The sequence below is a fragment of the Rhinolophus sinicus genome, linkage group LG16 (genome assembly GCF_036562045.2).
Source record: "Rhinolophus sinicus isolate RSC01 linkage group LG16, ASM3656204v1, whole genome shotgun sequence".
Classification (NCBI taxonomy): Eukaryota; Metazoa; Chordata; class Mammalia; order Chiroptera; family Rhinolophidae; genus Rhinolophus; species Rhinolophus sinicus.
In genome coordinates, this window is record NC_133765.1 from 17,425,991 (window position 1) to 17,449,071 (window position 23,081).

General features: G+C 57.9%; 1 protein-coding gene across 5 annotated transcripts in view; it reads left to right on the plus strand.

Annotated features, from left to right (window-relative positions):
- The window catches only part of CABIN1 (calcineurin binding protein 1), a 145,560-nt gene that overhangs the window by 95,702 nt on the left and 26,777 nt on the right, over positions 1-23,081 (plus strand). For all 5 annotated transcript variants that reach the window (XM_074321575.1, XM_019710328.2, XM_074321576.1 and 2 more), the window contains exon 29: positions 4,743-4,856. In XM_074321575.1, coding sequence (XP_074177676.1) covers positions 4,743-4,856 — 114 coding nt within the window. The remainder of the gene's footprint in view (positions 1-4,742; positions 4,857-23,081) is intronic.

Here is a 23,081-nt window from a genome sequence, read left to right on the forward strand (position 1 = left end):
GGCTTCTGAGTAGTTGTTCTAGAGAATAGTAAGGGGTGTTTTATTAAAGACAGACCTCATGCTGTAGCCTGCCCCAGCACATGAGCCCTACAGCTCCCTCGAATAAAAGAGCCCCAGCGCAGCAGCTCTGCTCCGCAGCACTCCCCTCTCCAGTGCCCGGGGTCCCCCTATCCCCCTATATACTATGGCCCCTTCCTACCTCTGGGCCTCAACTGTCCCTTTGGCCTGTCAGGCTGACAGTTTTCTACAAGCTACCTGTTTTCCTTTCATTCTTTCCCCAAATATTTGTCTCCTCCTTCTTTGGGCCTCATACTGGTCTGGCCCCTGAGGAGGTGTCAGTAAGGAAGTCAGAGCTCATCCCTGCCCTCATGGGGCTGACAGACAAGTAGGGGCAGACAGCAAAGCTGTCAGCGAGTCAGTGGCAGAGGCTGTGTAAGATGGCCATGGGGCCGTGGAGGTGGGGTGAGAGACAGTGCCAGACCAAGAAACCCACAGGGACCAAGGTGGAGCCGAGGCAAGTGTGGCGAGGGCTGAGCACGGGGTGGGGGTGGGGGGACAAGCTGGCATGTGGGTAAAGGGTGGCGCTGGGCCTCGCTTTGAGGAAGGTGAGGCCTTCAAGCAGAGGAATGCCTCTCATCAGGATCCCTTCTCCATCTGCCCCTCTTTAGGGCGTTGAGTGCGTTCTGCCCTCTGTCAGAGTAGGGTCCATGCACAAGCCTCAGGGGACCCATGTATCCCAGGAAGATCTGTGCCTTTCTGTGGCATGCCGCCCCGTGGTGTTCCTCCCATTCCTAGAGGTGTTGATGAGCCAGAGGCTGTGGGCCAGTGGTGTGGGCAACGGGGCCTGAGGGGGCTGCTGTGGGAGCTGCCCCGGTGGCCGGCTCAGTGCCAAGCACACAACAGTTGACCGGGCAGGTTTGTAAAGTGACTGGCTCACCCTGTGGGGGACAGGGGAAGAACCCAGCCTCCGAGTCCCTCTGGCCTAGACTGGAAGGCCAGTCTGGCTATGCCACTTCTTGGCTATGGCACCTTGGGCCAGTTCTGGAACCTGTCTGAGCCTCAGTTTCTTCATTGCTAGAAGGGTGCATTGTGCGGGTCAGCTCTCCCTGCCCCTCATCTCGCCTCCCAGCCCAGTTCCTGTCAGCTCCTGTCTGGGGCCTCAGACATGAAGGGCCGTCTGGACACTTTGTGCCTTAGTTATCGACCAGCTCTTTCTCTGGTGGGCCTGGGAGACAGCTGGGGAGCCACACTCCCTGCTGATGTGCAGCGGCCGAGTCTGCAGGAGGCTAATTGCTGATCCTGGTTGGGTTTGGCAGGCCGGTGCTTCCTAACTCCTCAAGTACCTGGTTTTCGGGTCTCTGAGAGCCCTGGAACCTCTCCCAGTGCCTTCTCCCTCCCTGGGCCTCCATGCTTTTGCTGACTGTCCGGCAGGAGGGTAGTCTTAGTGCTGATGTCATTGGAGAAACTGTAGAGTGGTGGCAGAAACAGAAGCCACAGAGGGCTGTACCTTCCTGTCCTATAGCCTTGGGGCCTGGACCAAGGTGTCCCCCCACCCCCAACTTTCCCCAGCCTCCATGCTGTGCCCAGCCGGAAGGAAATCTGTTGGGTTTTATTTTCTTGGTATTCTTAAGAAAACGGTGACTGGAGATGCTTCTTCAAGACTTGTTTTCCCACCCCTCCCCAAAAACAATGCTGTTACTTAAAGGGGTTGCCCGGACACTTCCCACCAGTCCCCAAGGAGCCCCAGAAAAGGCTTTAGGGTCATAGCTCTGAGGTAACTTCTCTCAGGCCTTCTGTGCAGTACAAGCCAGGCCTATGCCCTGGGTCTCCTGGGGCCACTCAGCTGGAGGAGAGATTGCCTGGGACCTGCACGGGCTCTGGTCCCTGGGCAGTCCTGTGCCCATGCCCTCCCCTGCTTCGCAGCCGCCCCACTGGCCTGGTGGTTGGCCGCGTCTCGTCTCTGCCTCCTCTGGCCGCCTTGCTTGTCCAGGCTCTTGCCTCAGTGAGCCCGTCAGCCCCTTGACAGCCTTATGCAAACCATAGCTCAGGTGTCACCTCCTCCAGAAGCCTCCCTGACCGACTCAGGCTGGACCTGAGGGGGGTCTCCTTTGCACCCTAGCCCCATGGTCATGGGTGGGTAGGCTCACCTATCGTATTCAAAGTACAGGTAGTGGTCTCCTGTCCTGTGCTCCTTTCCATGGGTGAGGTTCCACCCGTGGCTGATGAGACTGGCAGGAGACATGTGCCCAGGCCCAGCCTCTCAAATCTCCCTCAGACCAGATTTTGAACCAAGTGACCCTGAACCTGAGAGGTCATGGCTGAGCACTGATGCAGTCATGAGCCTTTCTCCTGAAACTATCTGAAGCCTGAGGCTTTACCTTCTCTTTGGACCCTGCCCCCCCCCCCCCCCAAGTCCCAGGGCACTCAGGAGCCCACTTGAGTTAATCTGAGTTGGATTTTATTCCTTGTAATGAAGCGCTCCCGACCGACCTTGTTTCTCCACTTTGTACTGTTTCTCCAAGGCCAGCCCTCCCTCCCCAGGCTGTGGGGCAGGGGTACAGGTGAGGGTCAGAAAGCACTGGGCTGGGACTTGTCATTGGCCTCAGGAGGCGGCTTAATGGACTGGTCTGGGAGGCAGGGTCTCTGAGCCAGACCGCTGGGCCCTGCTAGGGCATTTGAATGTGAACTGCAAGTTGATCCTGCTGACACAGAGCTCAAAAGTTGAAGGCTGGGACTGGGTAGTTCACTCTGATTCCGGAGTGCGGAGCAGAGTAGCCCCGTGCTCCTGAGCAGGGGCCTGGTTGAGGATCGAGGACTCTTGATACCCAGGTAGCCCCTCTCCTCTGCCTGCTTCTGTCTCCCCGACGTAGGGTCAGAGAAGGGTGCCTCAGTGGACAGGAAGCCCCCATCACTGACTGTGAACAGCTTCGGCATGGATCTCTGAGGCCCTAGAAAAGCCTGTGAGTCCTGGAAAAAAAAAGTCTCAACAGACTGCAGCTGCAGCTGTCACTCCTGACAGCCACTGAGACTCAGCGAGAGGGGCCCCCATATAGCCCTTGGTGTGACTCCTGCTCAGGGCCTTCCCTCTGTGGGCGGGCTCTGAGCAAGAAAGCAAGCCGCCTGAGTGCGGTGCCAGAAGGGTCAACCATGGAGAGGGGCGTGGACAGCACGTGCCCTCTTGTACACACCTGGGGCTGTCCCTGTTCCCCTGGTGCTCTGGGCTATCCATGAACCCCCTGGCCCTAGCCCCACGTTGAGCGTGCTTACTTAGGCCAGGGCAGCCTCGCCTTTAAGGGGCCTCAGCCTTCAGCCACTCCTAGAGCCAGGCCATGTCCCTGTAGAAATTAGCCTTGGAATTGATGCCAGGCTTAATCATCCAGGCTTCCCCTAGGAGATGATGTTCTCCTTCGGGCTTCCCAAGAGCCAGCTTTGTCTTCTGTGAGTGTGTCATCCAGGAAATGCGTGCTTTAAAGCTCACCTGTCCCTATGCCAGATGGACCCTCGTTCCTGTGTGCCCCACTGCCACCCAGCTGCAGGGTCCCACCCCGTCCTGGGTATGGAGCAGCCCTCAGCCCCACAGAAGCCTCTGTGGCATGACTGTCTGTGCAGAGGTGGGAGCAGAGGCTCAGAAGCAGACCAGTGGGGCCCCCCCACCAATAAGCCAGGGAGCTGAGGTTTGCACTTTTGCCTAAAGTTGTGACGAAGGGAACTATTTCAGAAGTTCAGCCTGACCAGTAGTGAACAGTGGGAGCAGGTGGGACAGGCTCTCAGGCTGCGAAGTGAGAGGGCGTTCACAGTAGTTGGGATGTGAGGTGATGAAGGCCCAGCCCAAGGGGTGGGAAGGCAAGGAAGGGACTTGGGCGGTGAATGGGAGGGTGGGGGGAGGACTGAATGGCTGGGGAGGAGGGTACTATGGAGAAAAGGGTCTGGCATTGTGCAGTCCTGAGTGCCAGGTCCAGCTCTGCCACGCAGGCCTCTCCCTATAGGACAACATTGTCCCAAGGTGGGATGCATGCAGGGCCCTTAGCACTGGGCCTGGCCATGGGAGCCACCATGGTAAAGACCTTAGAGGGGAAGGTGGCCAGCCAGGCAGCTGGTGGGAAAAAGGCTGCTCTGGATCCATGAGAAGCTTCCAGAGAAGGCCAAGGCAGCCAGGCCCATGCCCAGCCTCACCCTGCCCCCGAGTCCCGCCTGAGTCAGCAGGCTCTCATTACCACCCCACCAGGTTCCACCAAGAGGCACCATTGCCCAGAGAACACCAGCCTGAGCACTTGGACAGAGCCCCATCCCCAAAAAGCATGCAGGCCCCTGGCTTCCTGCAGTGCCCCATTGGGTCTGAACCTAAGGTGGCTGTGTTGCTGCCCATGATAAGGAGGACAACTGCTGACATCGTAACAAGTCAGAACTGACCATTTGGGCTAGCTGGGGTCCCCCAACAGAAGGTGGGGTGCTGGATCCATGCAGCAGCTTTGCATAGTTGGTCAGGGTGAGGGGTCCCTGTCTATGCCCTCCTTGGGCAGTCTGAGGCCACGCTGTCCTGAGTCAGCTGTTGCAGGCAATAAATCAGTTCCAGAAATGCACCCCACAGCCAGATGATCAAAGCCAGCAGGCAGAGCTGCGGGATCGATGTCGGCAGGAGCCGCTTTGCCAGTGAAGCCAGGAAGGAGGGGACTGCCTGCCTTCCCCGTGGGCGCCGTGAGCTGCCCACACACTCACTTCCAACCTATTTCTTGTTTCCCCAGAACCTCCAGTGGGCCCGCGATGTGTTGCTAGGCAGCAGTATCCCTTGGCAACAACTGCAGCACATGCCGGCACAGGGGCTCTTCTGCGAGAGGAACAAGACCAATTTCTTCAACGTGAGTACTTTGCCTTGTTGATTTCCGAGGCTGCTTGCTGCCACTGCTTTTCACCAAAGGCGTGCGAATGGACCCCTGTGTGGGCGTTCCCAGGACCACGGGTTTGCGGCATCCTCAGAGGGCAGGCAGGGTGGCGCAGTCGAGAGTGCGCCAGTCTCGGGAGTGGGGCCGTGCTTGCCGAGTGACTTCTGGCATGTCGCTGCCGCATCTGGGCACCAGTTTGCCCATCTTTGAGGAGAGGCATGGACAAGCTCGGTGTGTTCTCTGGAGCCCCAGGTATTCTGGAGCCATGGCAGGCAGTAGTGAGAGGGGCTGCACGCCCCCAGCCCTGCTTCCCTAGAGCAGCTCTGTGTGCCCTCCGTGTGGTCTGGGGCACCTGGAGATTCTGACTGAAGCCAGGTCTGCTGCTTAAAAACAACAAGTTTGGCCAGTGCTGGGCTTTTAGTGCCCTTCTACTCCTCACATTCCGTGCAGGTGGAGACCCACGCCTCAGGCAGGACATGGCCCAGCACCGCGGCCTGTCTGCCCCCCATCCTTGAGGCGCCGAGGGCCCACATCTGCCCCACCTGGGCCCAGGCCTCCCTCATTCACTCTGCCCTGCACAGAGACAGATGGCCCCTCCTCACTCTGTTCCACTGCCAAGTTGTCACCCGTCTTCCACCATCTCTCTCAGCACAGCCAGCCCCCAGCTGGGTGGCTTTGGCAAGTCACATGGACCCTCTGAGCTTTGGTTTCTTCTGTATTTTCCCTGATTCCTTGTTACATGTAGAGAAACTGAAGGGCAGGGTTGACCTGAACAGGAGCCGAGAAAGACAGGTCTTAGGTCTGGAGGGGTGTGATGGAGGCTGGTTCTGGAGGCATATGGGCAAGGTAAGGTCCCCACTGAGAGCCAGCCAGGTGGTGGGGTGTCTGGGTCCATAGTTCTTCTCCTCTCACAGGCTGAGCTTCTGCAGGGCAGCCCTGTGTCTGCCACCCCTCTCTCTGTGGGTATTTTATAGACAAATAGTAGATGTAATCTGTGATCAGTCTGCACAGTACCAAGTTGTACCAAGGAGTTTGTAGTGAAAGAGAAGCTCCCTCCCACCCAGATGCCCAGGCCGCAGCCACTGCCCTGTAGCAGCCACTGGTCTCTGTCCTGTGTGTGTCCTCCCAGAGGGTGTCTGCCCATTTATAAGCCAGTGCACAGAGATGTACTCAAAGGACAAAGTACACATGCTTCTGCTCCTTGCTTTTTCTCCCCACTTTAGAGTATATCTTGCAAAGTGTTTTAGAACTTGCTTCTTTTTTTATAGCTGCATAGTACTCCCAACATATGGATGTCCCACAATTTACCTACCCATCCCCTATTGATTGTTTCCGGTCTTTTGTTACCACAAACAATGCTTCGTACAAATATACATCTTTGTGCATATTCGGGAGTCCATTCATAGGATGAATTCCTAGAAACAGTTCCTGGGTCAAAGGGTTTGGGGTGCCTTTAAAGTTTTAGTAGATACTACCCTTCAGAGAGCCAGCCCACACGCCCAACCTTAGGCTCATTTTCTCAGACGTCATCAACACTCTGTGTTATTGAACTGTCTCCTATTTGTTCTTCACTAGGCGAAAAATACAATTGTTTCATTCATTATGAGCGGCATTGACTGTGATATGTTAGCAGTTTTAATTTCTCTTCTGTGCAGTTTCTACTCATGTTCATTTTCCTATTGCATTGTTGGTCCTTACTGAGTTATAAGAACTCTTCACATATGAATGAGATGGGCCCTTTGTCAGTGTTTTGTGGACTTTTTTCTCTGCAGTTGCTTAAACTAAAGTTAGAACCAGGCAGGTGGCTTACATTCAGTGAGCTCCTGAGTCAGTTATTTCCCTGATAAAACAGGCTCCTGTTACCTGCTTCGAAGAGTAATTGCAGTGATCAAGTTAGATAATGCGGTAATGGCCCTAACTCGTGGTATGGCACGTGGTAGGTGCTCAAGAAAACAGTTTCCCTTCCTCTCCCCTCCCCGGCTGTTGGTGCTTTGCCCTTAAGCACTGTGCAGTGATGTGGGAAGGAGACCCCCTTTCTTCCTCACTGGTGAAGCACTCAGCCTTCCTAACGGGAGAGTTCAGGAGGCTGACACCTCATGCCTGCCCGGCTGGAGCATGTCTGAACTGGAGGCCAGGTGTTCCAGTTCCCTTCTCCTTTGGGCTCGCTTCCCACAGCTCCTCCTGTGGTTTCCAGGGCCTCCCGGAAAATGAGTCCTGTAGAAGGGCAGTCAGGCTGTGCCTATGGGAGAGAAGACCAGCAGAGCCCCGGGTGGGCCTGGCACATGGGCAACTTCTCCCCCACAGTGGGAAGCCCCTGTAGACCCAGGCCACTCAGCCGGGACTGATGTTTTCAGTGCTTTGCCTCCTCCAGGTCAGCTGTTTGCTCCTCTGTGCTTCCCAGAGACCCAGTGCTTTTACCACCCTTGGGCCCTCGCCCAGCCTGAGTCCTGGCCACTCTGCTTTCTCAGCTCTTCTCTTTGGAGGTGGCCTGGGGCTGCTCATGCTCCTTGAGCCTGAAAGGTTCACCTCTGGGCAGAGCCCAGACAGACACTCGTGGCCCCATTTATAAAGTCACAGAGGGAGAGGCGCTCCCCGCTGGTTGGTGACAGGATGGCCCTTGCCGACCCACTCCACCCTGTCCTTGCCACTCCTCGAGGTGGACCTCCAGAGTGGAGATGGCCTCCAGCCAGGGCTACACCCAGCACATCAGAAAGTAGGACCCTTGGGGCTCTCAGCACATGAGTTTGTCCAGCAGATTTTACCAAGTGTGAGGAAGCTGTTTGCGACCACGTTTATGGAGCAGGAGACAGCTGACTGCTGTGATGGGGCCGCGTCTCTGACCGCTGAGGCAGGAGGTCAGGAGGAGCAGGCTGGTTCTTCTCCCTTCTCATGAGCACTGGGGTTTACCGCCTGAGTGAGGGCAGAGGCCTGGGGCGCGGGGCAGCCCTTGTGAGGCGGTGCAGGGAGGGGGAGGCAGGGTCATCGGCCACCCTAACTGCCATCCCACTAAGCCCCCACTGTCCTGGGCCACCAGGCTGCCCAGCTTTGGCATCACAAACCCAAGGGGCGGTCTGGGTGCCCCCCCTTCCACCCCCCGTCATCCTCAGGGCCCAGGCTAGGGGACCCCCCTGTTATTTTTCAGTGACAATTTTTGAAAATTGTGTCGCCTTGTCACTGTAAATAGTTCATAATAGAGCTCGGACCCCATGGTTTGCTTCCCCCCCCCCCCCCCCCAGGCACCATGCCCTTCTCAGAGGGACTTCCATGAGTGGCTGGGCTGTTTGGTTTTTTTCTCAGTTGTGTGTGTACAAAATCAGACAGATTTGTCATGCAGCTTTAAAAAATGTGTGTGCGAAGGGGTACTTTTCAGCAACTTGCTTTTTTTCTCTGACACTAAATCTTGGCGAGTTTCCCTGTGAGAAGTATAGGCCATCTTGCTCTTTGCAGCTGCCTCCAGGGTTGTGTTGTACGCGGGCCACAGTCTCCTTGGGTCAGAACATCCATGGGGCCAGTCTTTGTGCTCACAGGCAAGCTGTAGGCACCCTCCTTAGGCAAGTGTCTTTGTGCTATCCCCGCGTTCTTCTTTGAGTCCCTGGCCTGTCCTGGCGTGGGCCAGAGGAGGTGCTCACTGAGCATTTGTGGATTGTTTATAGTCGTGTCTTCTCCCTTAATACATGGTCTCCAGGCATGTTCTCCTGGTCCAGCCCGTGCTGGCCGCTGGGAGGTCCCTGCATAGGATGCTCGAAGGCTTGCAGCAGAGCCCACATGCATGTCCCTTCGTACTGGGCCCCTGTAGGATGCTACGGGACCTGGGGGAGAGATGGGGAAATCCTCGAGGAGTCTGGGTGGGCTGGAGGCAGGGCTCTCACGGGGAGGATGGGTGCTGCTCAGCCAGGAAGGGGCAAGAGAGGGAGGCCAGGGTTAGAGGCACCCTTGCGGGAGCTCCTCAAGGCTGGACCACGCCTGAGGCAGTGCTGGCTGAGCCTTCTTGGGGAGCGGGAGGGATGGGTGCTGAAGGGTGGCTGAGTGTGACCTGGGGCTCCAGTTAGCTTTCTTGACTGGAGCTCCTCGCACACAGGGCCTGGCCCACAGTGGACTAGGGCCCTGCAGCAGCAGAGATGTGGCATGTGACAGGGCCCAGCAGTGTGGTTGGACAAACATGTGAGAGAGAGAGAGAGAGAGAGAGAGAGATGAACTTGGTCCATCTCCAGTCCCATTGTTCCCAACTTGACTGAGAGGGAACAGTTCCCAGCCACCCCTTTCCTCTGCCCAGGAAAATCCTTGCTTGTGGGCTGTCTGCCAAGCAGGTTGGAGCTCGGGGCTGGGGCTCATACTCCAGGGCAAGCCAGAGCCTCAGCTGAAGGCTCCATTACCCCAGCCCTCTCCCACCAGGCAGCGTAGTCTTGTCTTTGCCAAAACAGAGCCAGAATTGTCGAATGTCATTGGTTGAGGTCTTGTGGTCTTTTCTGCCCTGGCTGGGCCTGGCCTAGGCCTTGATGCCTGTCCTTTCACAGTTCACAGCATTGGTGGGGTGGGGGGAGGGCTGGGAAGACATGGAGGGCTGGAGCAGGAGGCAGTGAGGCCAGGGTTGGGCCTGGGGACATAGGAGCCCTCCTGAGCCAGTGCCAGCCCTGAGTGGGAGCCAGAGCGCTGTCCCTCCCTGGGGCAGAAAGCAGGCACCAAGCATACCATGGAAGCTGAGGGCTCATCTCTGAGTGCTCAGAAGTTTCCGTGGCTTCCTGTGCAGGTATGCACACTTCTGGGCAGGTGGGCCGTCGGAGCTGGGCTGCTCTGGCCAGGGAGAACTTCTCTCCTTATTGTAGTTGATGCAGAAACGTTCCCATAGTAACCAAGCTAGAGATGGCTCTCCCTCCTTCCCCAAAATGTTTGCTTATTTTAGCAAGCAGGGTTTTTTTCTTATTTCAACCCAGTTTCCAGCCACTGTGAAAGAAGTAAAGGGAGCCATGGGCCCACCTGCTTCCTGTTTCTGAGGCTGTGCAGGCTGGCAACGGCTGTGGCCTAAGTTTGAGGGTGTGTAGGGGAGGTGCTAGCTTGCAGCAGCTTGGCTGCCCTGCTTCAGTGCCTCCTCCACAGCCACTCCCACCCACGTGGGATCTGCCTGTGACACAGGCAAGCAATCCGTGGCTGGTAGCATCTGGGGGCAGGTCCCCGGGACCTAGGGTCACCGAGAAGAGTGCAGACTTTCAGCTCAGGCAGGCTTAGCTTTTGGCTACTCTGCCTCTTACTCGACCCCACACAGGGCACGGGGCTGACCCTAGGCAGGGTGGTCATGACAGGGAGACAGAAGTCATTAACACACACTTGGGACATCACACAACTCATCCTTAGGACTGGAAATCAGCCTGCACAGGGCCTTGGGGCTTGTCTGTGGATCCCAGTGGTGCTTCAGGATGGTAGTGCTGGTACCAGAAGGGATATGGCTGGAGTGGGGTTGGGGGGAACCTTAGCTCTTGCCTGGCCAGGGCCTCCAGAGGCTCCAGGGCTGCCCTGGCTCAAGCGGGGTCACCTGACATATGGTATGGCCTTCCCTGATTGCCACATGGGCCCCTTTCTATGTGGCCTGGGTCGGCTGTTGGTACCTGTGGACGTGCTCACTCCTTCTTGGTCGCAGCTGTGTAGTGCTCTGCTGTCTGACTGTCCCACAGCTCCCCTACCTGCCCTCTTCCCAGTGGGTAGGTGGCCCAGTTCTCCACCAGTACAAAAGCGCTGCCTTCCCCAGTCTCCTTCCTCCCCTGTGAAAGTCTCTAGGATTGGAGGCCGGGTCACAGGTCCTCCACGCATTGCCAGATGGTTCTGCAGAGCCGGGCCACGTTCCCTCCTACCAGCCACTGTTCTGCCCCCTCCTGGCACTCAGAACCACAGGCAACTTTCATTTTGGCCCATCTGTGGTGTGACTGGGTGGGGTGGCTGAGACCCTCCCCATGCCTGTGGCCAGTGCCTTTGTCTGCCCAGGCGGTAGTGTGAGCTCCTGCCTGGGAGTCACCACACAGGCCTGGTGGTTCTGTTTGTCCTGACTCCATGTTACTTAACTGATGGGAGATACAGCTGTCAGGAACCATCTTTATTTCTTTAAGCATTTGCGCTGTGCGGCCCCCAGCCCTGGAGCCAGAGTGCTCGTGAGGGCCCTGATATGAGAAGAAGGGCCCTCACTGGTTGGGCGGCCAGCTGGGGGCAGGACAGAAGGTCTCGAAAGCCCCTGGTACCCTTTCCATTTTGCTAAGAATCAGTCATACCCATTCTAGTCTGACTTGCCACCAGTTGGTTGTGTGGCCTTGGGGAATTCCTCCTCCCTCCACCCAGTGAGCAGATGCCAGGTGGTGTTGGGGGGCAGGCACAATGGGGGCCTTTGCGGAGACCAGAAGGAAGCCTAGCCTCTGAGCCTACCACAAGGCCCAGCCTGAGACGGTGCCCATTGTACAGGCCAGGCCTCAGCCAGTGCCCTTCCACCTCGGGAGCCTGAGAGCCCGTGGTCCAGATGGAGGCTAGTGGTGCTGGGCCGGGCACAGCCCTGGAGCCCAGTGCACCCTCGCACCCCAGGAACAGCATTCCCATCGCCTCCCAGTGCATCCCCTGGCACGGTGCCCAGCAGGCAGGGCATGCCTAGTGACCATGAGTTCCTCTCGCCCTTGAGAGTTCCCTGCGACAAGGTTAACTAGGGAGCAGCAGCCCCAGAGTAAGGGGAACAGGCACCATCCTGGCGTGGGGGACCAGGCCCTGGGGTCTGTACTGCAGACAGCTGCCTCCTGTTGCAGGGCCAGACTTGGACTTTCCCTCCCATCCCCTCCCAGCCCCCCGACAGGTGCCGTGCAGGTGGGCCTGTGGGAGCCTCTGCCTTGCTCACATCCACCCCACAGCTGAGTCACTGACACCCGCCCCCAGACACCAGCCCCAAGTTCAGGGCCTTTGCCAGCAGACATCAGAAACACAACCCAGGGATGAGGTGTTGGTCTCCACCCAGTTAATTATACCTCACACTGCCCCAGGCAGCAGCAGATCTGTGTTGTTTCCCAGCAGTAAACAAGCCCCAGGAGCATCAGTGAGGGGAGCTTGGCCCAGCCCACGGGCGCCCCAGTGCAGCTCCTCCAGTGCTGAGTCCTGCCCTCCCTCTCTGGACACGGCCAGGGAACATCAGGATAGGAAGTGCCCGCTTGGCGACCGCGCCACACCTTTCCTGGAGTTGTTCCCACCCACATCACCTCTCTACGCAGGACTGGTTGTGACCCATTCACGGTCCACCTCTGCTTGTCCCTCTGTCCAGACCTCAAGGAGCGTGTTGCCCTACTGTGTGCCAGGCCCTGGGCCACCTGCACTGCCAACAAGGCCCGGGGTCCACAGGCTGATCCGCAAGGCTGGATTATTAGTCCCATTTCATGGCGGTGCTAGGAGGTAGGTGCCTTGACCGAGGTCCCACACCCGGCAATGCTGGAGAAAGGATGTGTGTGTCTGTCTAGTGCTGAAGCCCGTGGGTGGTGACCGGCAGCCGCTCTTGAGGGAGGAAGGGTGGAAAGCCCGGGACCCACTGGCTCCTACACGGGGATTGGCCCTGTTGCTCCCAAGTAGGAGTATTGCCCGAACGGCCCATTGGCAGGATGGGGGGGCAATGAGTCAGGCAACATGGGCATCTAGCCCTGCCCTAGGAGGTGAGGCTGCGATTCCAGGTTGATGGAGGCATGGGGTCGGTAGCTGGGCCAGGTATAGACCAGGGCCGCCCTTGGTGGCCGCACTGCACTGTCAACTGACCTGGGCACTGGACCTGTATGGGCATGGCCTGGAATGGCTGGCTGGCTGGATTAGGCCACCTCTCTGGTAGATCCTCCAGGCCCACCCAGGTGCTGGGGCTCCTGAGGCCGAGCACAGCAGTAGTGGAGGCTGCCACCCTGCCTGAAATGCTAAACCATCTGTGCATGGCCCAACCTGTGGCAGCTCGCAGCAGCAGGGCAGCGGCAGGACCGGCCCCGTTTATGGCACTGTCTAGGAGCCTTACTTGGGGTGCCTTCTCTGGTCCTCCACAGTATGTCTGGGAGGCTTAGATACTGTATTGTCCCCATCATACAGATGGGGAAGTTGATACCAATAGGTGCCAAAGGCTGCGACAACCAAAAGCCCTTTTCTACCCTCTACCCACCAGGCTGACCAGAAACCTGGCCCCTCCCCTTGGACAGCAGAGCTTGTGGCCCTGTTCACAGGCCACTTCCCGGCTGACTCTGGATATTAGGAGAGGAGTGGATGGGGTGCTTGTCAAGTGTGCTTCTGTAGTTGCCAGCAGTCGTGACATAGTTGCCAGGGCCCTGAGGGACGCTGGTTATATCGGACACCCGTGAATGAGGTACAGAAGCTGAGGGAGTGGCCCGAGATCACACCGCTACCAAGTGGCCAGGCTGGGATTCAAATCCAGGTCCGTCCTACTCCAAGGCTCGTGCACTTAGCTGATATGTTGTTGGGAATTCAGGGGCCATATCCGGGCTCTCTCTGCTCCATTGGTGGTGTCTGCTGTGCACACGTGGGGAGGGGTGGTGAGAGGAACAGATTGTGTCCGTACCCCTCCGCCCCCCTCCTTCAAGGGGTGGAGTCCCTGGCCCCTCCCTGAGACCTCTTAGTGGTGAAGCACTCTCGCTTGGCCCTTGGGTCACCTTTGGCCCATTTTATCTTCCCTCAAGCCATGAGAGAGGCTCACTCTTGAGGGGCACCTAGGTCCCTGGGGGAGGTGATCAGGTGAACAGCGGTTGTGGGGGCCCACGGTTTGGGTAGGGCTGGGTAGATGGTGAGGGGCTGTCGGGACGTGGGGACAGGATTGGGTTTGTCGAAGCCACAGGTAGGTTCCTCCACACTTAGGCCTCCCAGAGTTTTGGAACCTTGCCTGGCTGTGGTTGTCCTTCCTGCCCACAGGCCTTTGGCCTCCCTCAGTGCATTCCTGGGCCTTTTAAAGCATGTAGGTCGAGGGCCATTTTTGCAGTCAGGGCTTCCTTTGTGATCCCCTCAGAGGCTTTTCCATATGCGGTGTCACTACACAGCCCAGCCTTCCCCAGCTCTGCTTACCTCCTTTTGACCCCTCGCCCTGCCCATGGCTAATCTCCTCTGGCCAGTGTCGGGCCCTCCTGAGCCCCACTATTGCAGTCACCTTTGCACGCATGCCCTTTGAGACACCGGGGCTGAACAAGCCCCCATCCCTTTTGGAGCCCAGACCCCGTAACTGGAGAGTGAGCAGAGGGTGAGAGAGACAGGAGGTGATGTTGGTGGAGGTGCCTGCACAACAGAGCTGGGACGGGCTTCCGAGCAGAGGGAGCTGTGTGAGCCAGGGCGGGCCCTCGGACGGGCGCTGCAGGGGCAGTGGCCGACACCGCTAGGCCCTGCCCACGTGGGTCAGGGGCAGAGTGGGGGCTTTCTCCTGGGGCAGAGGGGCTCGGGTGAAGGAGATCTTCTAGGCGTCATGCCACGACATCAGCGTGACGAAGGGGCCAGGCTGGGGCAGGGCCTGGGAGCACTGCTGACCTGCCGCTCCTCAGGGCTGCACCACACACAACAGCTCACGGAATTCTCCTGACCCACAAGACATAGGTGGTGCCATTATTCCTGCCTTACAGATGAGGAAGCTGAGGCTTGGCCACACTGCACACCGGCTCCTGAGCTGGGATCCAGGCTCAGCAGCAATGTCAGTTTCTAAGGTGGGAATCAGCCTTAGAACCAAGTCAGGGGCAAAGAGAATGGCAGCCAGTGGATGGACTCCAAAGATAGGCAGAGGAAGGACCAGGGCACCTGTGGGCGGTAAGGACGGAAGTGGGGGGGTGTCTGGGGGAGGGGTTAGAAGTGGGCCCAGAAAGCCAGGCCTGGTGCTCAGCTTTGGTCTGGGGCACCAGGTCCACTGCCCTGTGTGTCTGTCTGGTGTGTGGGCGCTGGGTCTGTGTGTATATGTGCCTGCGGGACACTGAAGGGCCACTGCCCATCATTTTACTGTTTCTCTTGCTGTGGCCTCAGCTCCTAGGCCCTGACATCTTCCGATTCTCAGAAGGAATTGTCTGGGATTTGTTGTGGCTTTTCTTCTTCCCCCATGACACCTAATCACCGATGGCCATGGACATTGCGTCGCCCAAGGGGCTCGGCTTGTGCTCTCGGCCCCACCCTTGATGGCCGTGCCTGTGGCAGGTCAGCCGGCCTCCCCTTTCTCCTCCTCAGTAAGATCACCAGAGCCTTGCAGCAGCAAGGTTAAAGGAAACCCAATTACATCACACTGGGAATTAGAGGATAGAAAAGAAGGGAAAAGTTTAAATTGAAATACGAGTTTCTTGGCTGTAGTAGGAATTGCTGCCCTGGTGCTATTTTTAGCTTTGCTGAGATGATCTATGGGCCCATTGCAAAAGCAGAGTAAACAAAAGAATCATTTCAAGTTCTCCAGGGAAAAAAAGGTCCAGTTTTTAAGTCTTAAAAAGGTTAGCAAACTTGTGTGGCTTCTTAGCTTATCCCAGGCTTTCCTTCCTTCTCCTGTCCTGGGCTCTGCAAGCTTCGCTGAACTTCACAGCTTCCTGCGTGCTGGGCCCTGGTTCCGCTTGGAGCAGATGCCCCAGGCCTTCCCATCCAGGTCCCCGCCTCCTTGTCTGTGGGGACAGTGTGAGCGGGAGAGGAAGCAGGTGGGGCAGGGCTGATTCCCGCCTTAGAAGCTGCATGTGTCCTCACCCAGGGGACTGGGAGGAAGCGCACAGAGGAGACAAAGCGAGATGAGACCCAGGATCCCACCCTGACAGGACTCAGCACAGTCAGAAAGCTCTGCCCAAGGCAAGCCATCCTTATTCACAGTTAGAATTAAAAAACGAAAAAAAAAGAAAAACCCAACCACATGGAAGCAGCCTTTAGATGGTCATCTGGATGTGCATTCTTTTCTGGCCCTGGGAGACGGTTTCCATCCAGGTGTGGATTCACAATTGTGGCAGGACCCGGATGCTTGGGCAGAGAGAGGATGTGCTTAAGCCCTTAGCATTCATGACCCCCCCCCATGGCAGTCCTGCGAGGGGGTTCAAAACCCCTGCAGCCTGCACAGCCGTGACTTGCCCTGCACACAACCTATAAGCAGCAGAGCGCAGCCTGGAGTGCAGGCCTGGGACCCACATCCTATGGGCGGCCTCCATGCCAGAGTTTCTGGGCAGCCCAGGGGGCCTGCAGTGTTTGTGTACAGTAGGGTGCTTAGTTGGGAGCTCGCTGTTTAACATTCCTGAAGAGAAGAACATTTTTCCGTGTGGACTTCTTTTCCCACTGCTAGTTATTTTTCAGAGGTTTGCTCTTGGAATGAGTGTCCCTGCCATGTCTTTCTGAGGCGGCTTGGACAGACCACTCTGAGCTTTGTCCTCCTGGGACACTGCCCCAGGCCCAGGGGCGTTGTTTGGAGGGGCAGCACCCTGGTCCTGGGGGTCCAGGGGGAGGTGACTTCCCAGAGGAGGGAGGAGGCACGGAGCCTTTGATGATGAGGCTTTGGCCAGAGGAGCAGGGCAGGCGGCCCACTCAGACCAAGGACCCGAGGACAGCTGGGAGAGGTGGAGGGAGAGCTGTGGCTGCTGACGCAGCAGGACCCGGCGGAGGCAGGAGCTGTGGGAACCCCATCTCAGGGCCGGGAGGAAGAGGGGCTCCCTGGCAGGCCCCTGCTGTGGGAGTCACTGGAGAACATGCCCTTTTGGAAATGAGAAGGCTTGGCAGTGTCAGCCTCTGTTCTGTTCACTTGGCCCAGCGTGGGTGCTCACTCCAGATACAGGCCCTCCCTGTGCCCCACCCCCCAGCCTATGGGAAACAGTGGGTACAGCCTGGCTCCTAAGCAGAGCTGGGAAAGAATGTCAGTGAGTGGGCTTTTGCTGAGAAGAGGGAGGCCACAGGGCTTGCTTCCCTGGGGTGCAGAGAATCTCGGGTAGCAGGCCAGGCACCTTCTAGACACTCCCTGACTTACTCCGCCCCACAGCCCCGTGAGCTCCACTTAGGATGAGCAAGCTGAGACCCACAAAGGGCAGCACAGACCCAGGGTCACTCAGCCTGTGAGGAGCAGAGCTGGGATTCCCACCCCACAGAGCCTGGCTGGGGAGAACTCAGGCCTGTCCCTGCCCCCCACACACAAACCTGCACCCAGCCTGCAGGATTCAAGGTTAGAGCCCGTACTGCACGGCCGCGGTGCCCAGGGCAGAGGGAGCCTGTAGATGCTGCTATGACTGCCCACCTCTGCCCTGGGCTGCATCCTTGCCTGGCCCCAACCAGCTGGCCCCATCCAAACCCGGCAGGAAGGAGGGGCATCAGGTTATCCTGTCTGCAGATGAGGAAACTGAGGTAGCAAGCCCCAGGACAGAGAGCCAGGATGCGCCAGCACTGTGTCCTCCGCAGGTATTACGTGCTGCTCAGACTGTCTCCTCATCTGTGCAGTGGGAGGTGCGTGCGTCCAGCACTGGACACTCCAGAGCCCTGTGGCCCCAACAGTGTGCTTAGGTGGCCACGAGCTACACATCTGAGCCCCAAGGAGCAGCCTGGTGCAGTCAGGACATGGCTGGTTTCCGGCCCCACCCCCATCAGTGTGTGTGACTGTCCTGTCCTAGGGAGGCAGGCAGGGGTCCCAGATCACTCAGGAGGGACCCAGCCTGCCCTGCCTGGCCTTCACCATAGCGCTAATGACTGGGGGGCTGTTGTTCCCATTTAACATTCCCGTTTTGCCCCCCAAAAACCTACCTGGATAATAAAAACAGTGAGCCATAGCATCCCCAGCCAGGAGGGATTCTGGGTGTGGGAGGTGGCAGGGGTGGAGAGCATATGAGGGTCCCAAAGAGGTCTGGCAACAGAAGTGGGGACAGAGGGGAGGGCAGGGTGTATTAGGTCACCTTTGTCGCCCATCCCCCCCAGGGTTGCTACCCCTTGGTGTCTCCCTCCTGTCCATTTGCCTCCCCTTCCTTGCCAAGGCTTCTTGGGTGTCCCTCCCAGAAGATCATTGGTACCTACAGAGGAGTTCAGAGAGGCAGCCTCGGCCACCCTGAGCACCCTAAGCTAGAATGGAAGCCCCAAAGGGAGGCTGGGTTTCCTGAGGCAATGGGCATTGGCCCTGGCAGCCCAAGTGAGGGGCCTAGGCGGTACCTCCCGTGGGCCAGAGACGGGCACTGTTGCAGTTGCTCCAAAAGCGTCTCCCCTGGCAGGGCCAGCAGGTTTCTTTGTGTTGGATTCTGGGGAGCCCAGGGCTGCCTGAAGCTCTCCGGGGGCCCTGGCTGCCCTTGAGCCCCAGGGTTGAAGGTCATGCTCTGGCCTGTGGGCTCCCATCACACAAGTCCCGTTGCTGTGCGTGGTGCTAATTGCCCTGTATGTAGGTGTGGCCAGGGCTTTGAGTGGCAGGCAGGGACTCTGGCTACCACAGTGCCCAGTCCACATTGGGCCTGATCCATAGACCCCAGGCCTGGCGGAAGCTGCCCTGCCCTCAGAGTTTAGTCTTGCTGTTGACTTCCTGGTCCCAGCCCCATCTGACTTCAGTTTTCCCATCTCCAAAGGTGGGCCAGTGGTTTTCCAGCCAGTTTTCCAAAAGAACCCTTTCTCACCTCCCACTGGGAAACATGAAAGGATAGCCATTACAGCAGACAGGAAGAGCTGGGCCCCACCTGCTCTGGCTGAGCCCCTGCCTGCCCAGTCTCCCTGGAAAGAGGGGCATGAGCCCCAGAGAGGCTGCCCTGCCCCCACTCTGCCACAGAGACAAAGCTTTCTGAGCTCAGAGGCCAGGTCTGCTTTCTGGGGTGGCTTCATTCTGGGAATTTGTCTCTCTCCCTCTCTTTATTTCCCACTTTTCTTATTTGGAAAGTTTGACCAAGTTGCTTCTGAGAGAGCGGCATTGGGTTTGAAATCCAAACCAGAGCTCCTGGCTCCAGGAGCCCCTGCCTGGTTTCCATGGTGATAGGCTGTGGCCTCTCAGCGCCTCTGGGGGGTGGAGCCAGGACTCCCTCATACACGTGGGTCTCCCACGCTCTGCCCTGCTCTGCTGCTGTGTCCTGTCCCCATACTCACCCGCCTGTGAGCCTCAGGAGGAGCCCCCTGGTCAGCCCCAGGCACCACTCCATGCCTGCCTCCACCCGTACAACTGGGTGACCTGGGCAAGCCCATCAGTATTTGTAAGGCTCGGTTTCTTTATCTGCAAAGAGTGGCTGATCAGATCTACCTCATGGGGTTATTGAGGACCACACGAGCTGTTACTGCCACGTGCCTCGGGGCCATTGTGTCCAGGAGGGGGTAGGAAGACCCCTACAGGGGGAGAAGGGGGGGCAGCTCTGGGCTGCAAGGGAAGGGCCCTTGTGGATAAGGGCACATGGGTGACAGGGCTTATAGAGGTCAGTGAAGGAGGAGGAAGTGAGATAGATCGGGGTCAATTGGGAAGGCCCTTCAGGGTCAAATATATGGTGATAGAAGGAGACCTGACTCTGGGTGGTAAACACACAATGTGATACAAAGATGATGTAATACAGAATTGTATACTTGAAACCTATGTAATTTTAGTAACCATTGTCACCCCAATAAATTTTAATTTAAAAAAAAATTGGGAAGGCCCTTTAAAGGAAGTGCAGGAATTTGTTTGATTAAAAACACAAATTTTGAAATGCTGATCTCTAAATATGTGTAAGAATTCTAAAATTAGGGTATGTCAGAGCAGGTGGCACTTCCGTCATGGAACTTCCCTATAAACCTGTTATCACTGGTGCTGGCATTTACTCACAGACTCTGTCCAGACACACACACACACACACACACAGAGGGACGTTGGGAAATTTGCTCAACAAGCATGAGCCAGGGCCAGCTCTGGGGCTGCAGGGGAGGCTGACGCAGCGCCGGCCATGGGGAACCCCAAACAGCACGAGCATCTGGTAAGAACTGGCTGCCCCAGCCCCATCAGCTCAGCTGGGCTTTATTTGCAGAGAGGGACCTATTCCAGTGGGGTGGGGAGCCACCGGCTCCAGGCCGTGCTGCAGCTGAGGCCCGGGCTCCTCCAGGTACCTCATGGTGGGAATGAACCTGGCCCTGCCTCGGGGGCGGGAAACACAATGAGATGAGGCCTCTGCAATGGAAGGCTGGCCCCCAAGGGTTGCAGATGAGGAGCCCGCACCTAGGAGACTGGAGATAGCCGTGCTCAGGGCTGTGTGAGTCCTCAGACGAGGGTGGGAGCCCGCTGTCCTGAGCACCCACCCCTAGCACTGGGCCCAGGCACCCTGAGTGTACTATTTATTGCGTGAGTCTCAGGGTACTGAGAGAGATGTTAACCAGCTTCAGCAAGTGGAAGCAGAGACGTGGTCAGCAACATTCCCAGAGGCTTGGAGTGACCTTAAAGCTGGCCAGATTGTAGACAGACCAGGGAGAAGACATTCCAGTCAGGAGAACCAATGGAGGCAGTGTGGGGTGGGAGCTTGTCCCGGGCTCCAGCAGGCGGTGGTGGAGATGGTGGGTTGGGCCTGTCCTGAGGGCCGGCTGCATTCTTGGTCAGCAGGCTGGCTCTGTCCTCTGGCAATAGGGCCCCCTTGGGGTCCAAGTTGGAGTGGGGACCTCTCAGAGCAGTGGGTTGTATAGTGTGGAAAGCAGGCCTGGGGAAGGAGCTGAGGGCTACAGAGATTGGGGAGAGTGTTGGGTGGCCCCAAAAAGATCCTGTGCCTGAAGGTGTTGGAGGGGAGCCTGGGTGTTGGGGGGTGTTCTGGCCACAGAGTAACCAGACACATGCTCACTGCGCTCATTGTGGATCGGCTTGTGGAAGAGCCCTGCATTTGTAGTTAACCTGTGCCAAGTTCTGCCATGGGCCAGCAGGGGCATCCTGAAGGGGTGGAAGCTGCTCTGAACAGGTGACCCCACTCCTAGGGGAGCGAGCCTTGTCCCTTGTCCTCACAGCATGGGTGGGAGGCCGCAGTGCTATACAAGAGGCTGCACATGGCTGTAGAGAGGGGAGGGGTGCTGTGTCTGGGTCACCTAGTCTGGTCACATTTTGAATTATTCCTCTGGTCTGGGGGCACCTCTGCAGATAGGGACTGAGCCCTGCTCTGCTGGGCAGGCCTGGATGAGTCTGTTCCCCTTCTGATGCTATACACCAGAGTGGAAGAGTTTCTCCCACTGGCTGTCATGGGGCAGGAGGAGGTGGGAGGCGTGGGCCTACTTGGGAACCTGACACACAGCTTGTGGAGCCTGTGTGAGCCATTCAGGGCCATGGCCCCTGCTGCCACTAGTGGCCTGAACCCTGGTCTAGTCCCATCAGTCTCCCCGCTACTTAGCAGCCCAGCCAGAAAAGCCAGAGCCTCACCCCAAGTCCCCCAAGGCCATTCATTAGGGACCAAGGGTCAGGCGATTGATGGACTCACTGCCCTAGTTTTCTCAATGTGCATGTCAGACCTGGCTTTTCTGGGATGCTGGCTCCCCTCCTGAGATGAAGCGGAAGCCGCTCAGCTGTCCTGCAGAGTGGGCTATTCTAGAAGCCTGGACGGCGGCTCTCATTTCCAACCCTGACATGGGGGTGGGCTCAGAGGAGCCCAGTGTCAGCGTCCTCGTGTTCTGAGGAGGCTGTCATGGGCCCATCGCAGCCCGAGTCCCAGCTTAGCCTGAGAGGTGTCGGAGCCTGCTGGCCTCCCTCCTCTGCCCTGCCTGTTCCCCAGGCCCCCTGCAAACCCTCTCTCTGTAGAGACCACATGCAGCCCTGCACACACCAAGCACCCCTCACCTTCCACGTGTTGGTTGTCCCTGATTGTCCCAGGCCCCCCCACAGGTGTGTATTGGTTCAGGTCTTGAGAAGCGATGGCTGCAGGGGCCCCTGGGACTGTGTGGTCCTCTAGGCAGCTCAGCTGGCAGCACCGTGGGCATCTGCCCAGCTCCAAGGGATCTGGGCCTTGGCTTCACAAGGCCAAGAGCCCACCTCTGCTGAGGGTGGGGCCTGCGGGGTGCTTCCCCTCACCAGACGTGTGAACCAAAGGCCAAGTGCATATTCCCAAGGAGGGCTGTGGCCACTCAAGGGGGCTGTGCTGTCAGGGTGATCAGAAGATGGCCAGGAGAGGCGTGAGCAGGGCCCCGTCTGCCCTCTCTGCTGGCCCCCCTCAGTGGGAGGAGGTGCCGCCCCAGAGCAGAGGCTTGGGGACATGCACACTTGCACCCCCGTGAATCTGGGTTCCACACCCAGGCCCACCGCACGCCTCTTAACCTTGCAGCCTTCTTTTTCACTGGGTAGGCAGCACCAGGTGGCTATATCTGCCATGCTCATCCTTCTCTGCTGCTCCTCACTTTACACGGACACCCTGACACAGTTCAGACTTGCCCTCTGACCCCACTCACCCTCCTTGCCCCATCTGCCCCCCGCTAGGGGCTACTCGCACAGACAAAGCCACTGTCATCTGGTCTTGCTTTCTCTGGTTCCTTCTGGCTTTGGAGACCATCCCTGGGCTCCTGGATTGCCATCTCTGCAGCCACCCATGGGAGCACATGTGCAACAGGAGGCCCGGCCTTTATCCTTAGAGCAGCGGGCAGTGTGCATTTCAGAAATGGCTGTGATGTGGAGAATAAACGGGGGCAGGCAGGTGGGAGTTACAAGAAGAATGCTGGCTGCCCAGCTTCCCAACGTGGAGATGGGTAAAGCCCTGGTCGGCCTGTCTCCTTGCTGGCTGCCAGGGGACACTGGGTGAACAGCAGCTGGGGCATGAAGGGTCAGGACTTCCCAGGGCTGGCCCTCTCCCTTGGGGTTGAGGAGGAGATTGAAAAGAAGAGAAAGCAGGGCCCTGTGGGTAGTGAGGGCTGCCTGGGGTGAGGGTGATGGGAAGAAGGAAAGCCTGGTGTCTGGGCAGAGGGCAGGAGGAGAGACCGTTCTTTCCCCAACTCAGCCTTGGCCATCTCCTCCTGGCTCCCAGCTCCACCATCCGGAAGAGGTCAGCCATCAAGGCCCTGGATCAAGGAGGGGGTTGCTCTCGGGGACAACTACCTGTTGCTCCTGCCTCCACCTTCCCCCTCTCTGTGGTGACCCACCTGTCCTGGAGCTGGGGCTGGGAGAGGGTTCTGCCAGGGAAAGCCCCTGTGGTGACCACGTGACATCCTTGGGACGTTTGTTTTCTTCTTATAAGTGATCGTTGAAGTTTGCTCTGGGAACTTGAAAGTCAGATGTCCCTTGGAGAGGTAGTGAGCACCCTGACAGTGTGGGGCTCATCCTGCTCCGAGGGTGAGGGGCTTTTCAGATGCCCA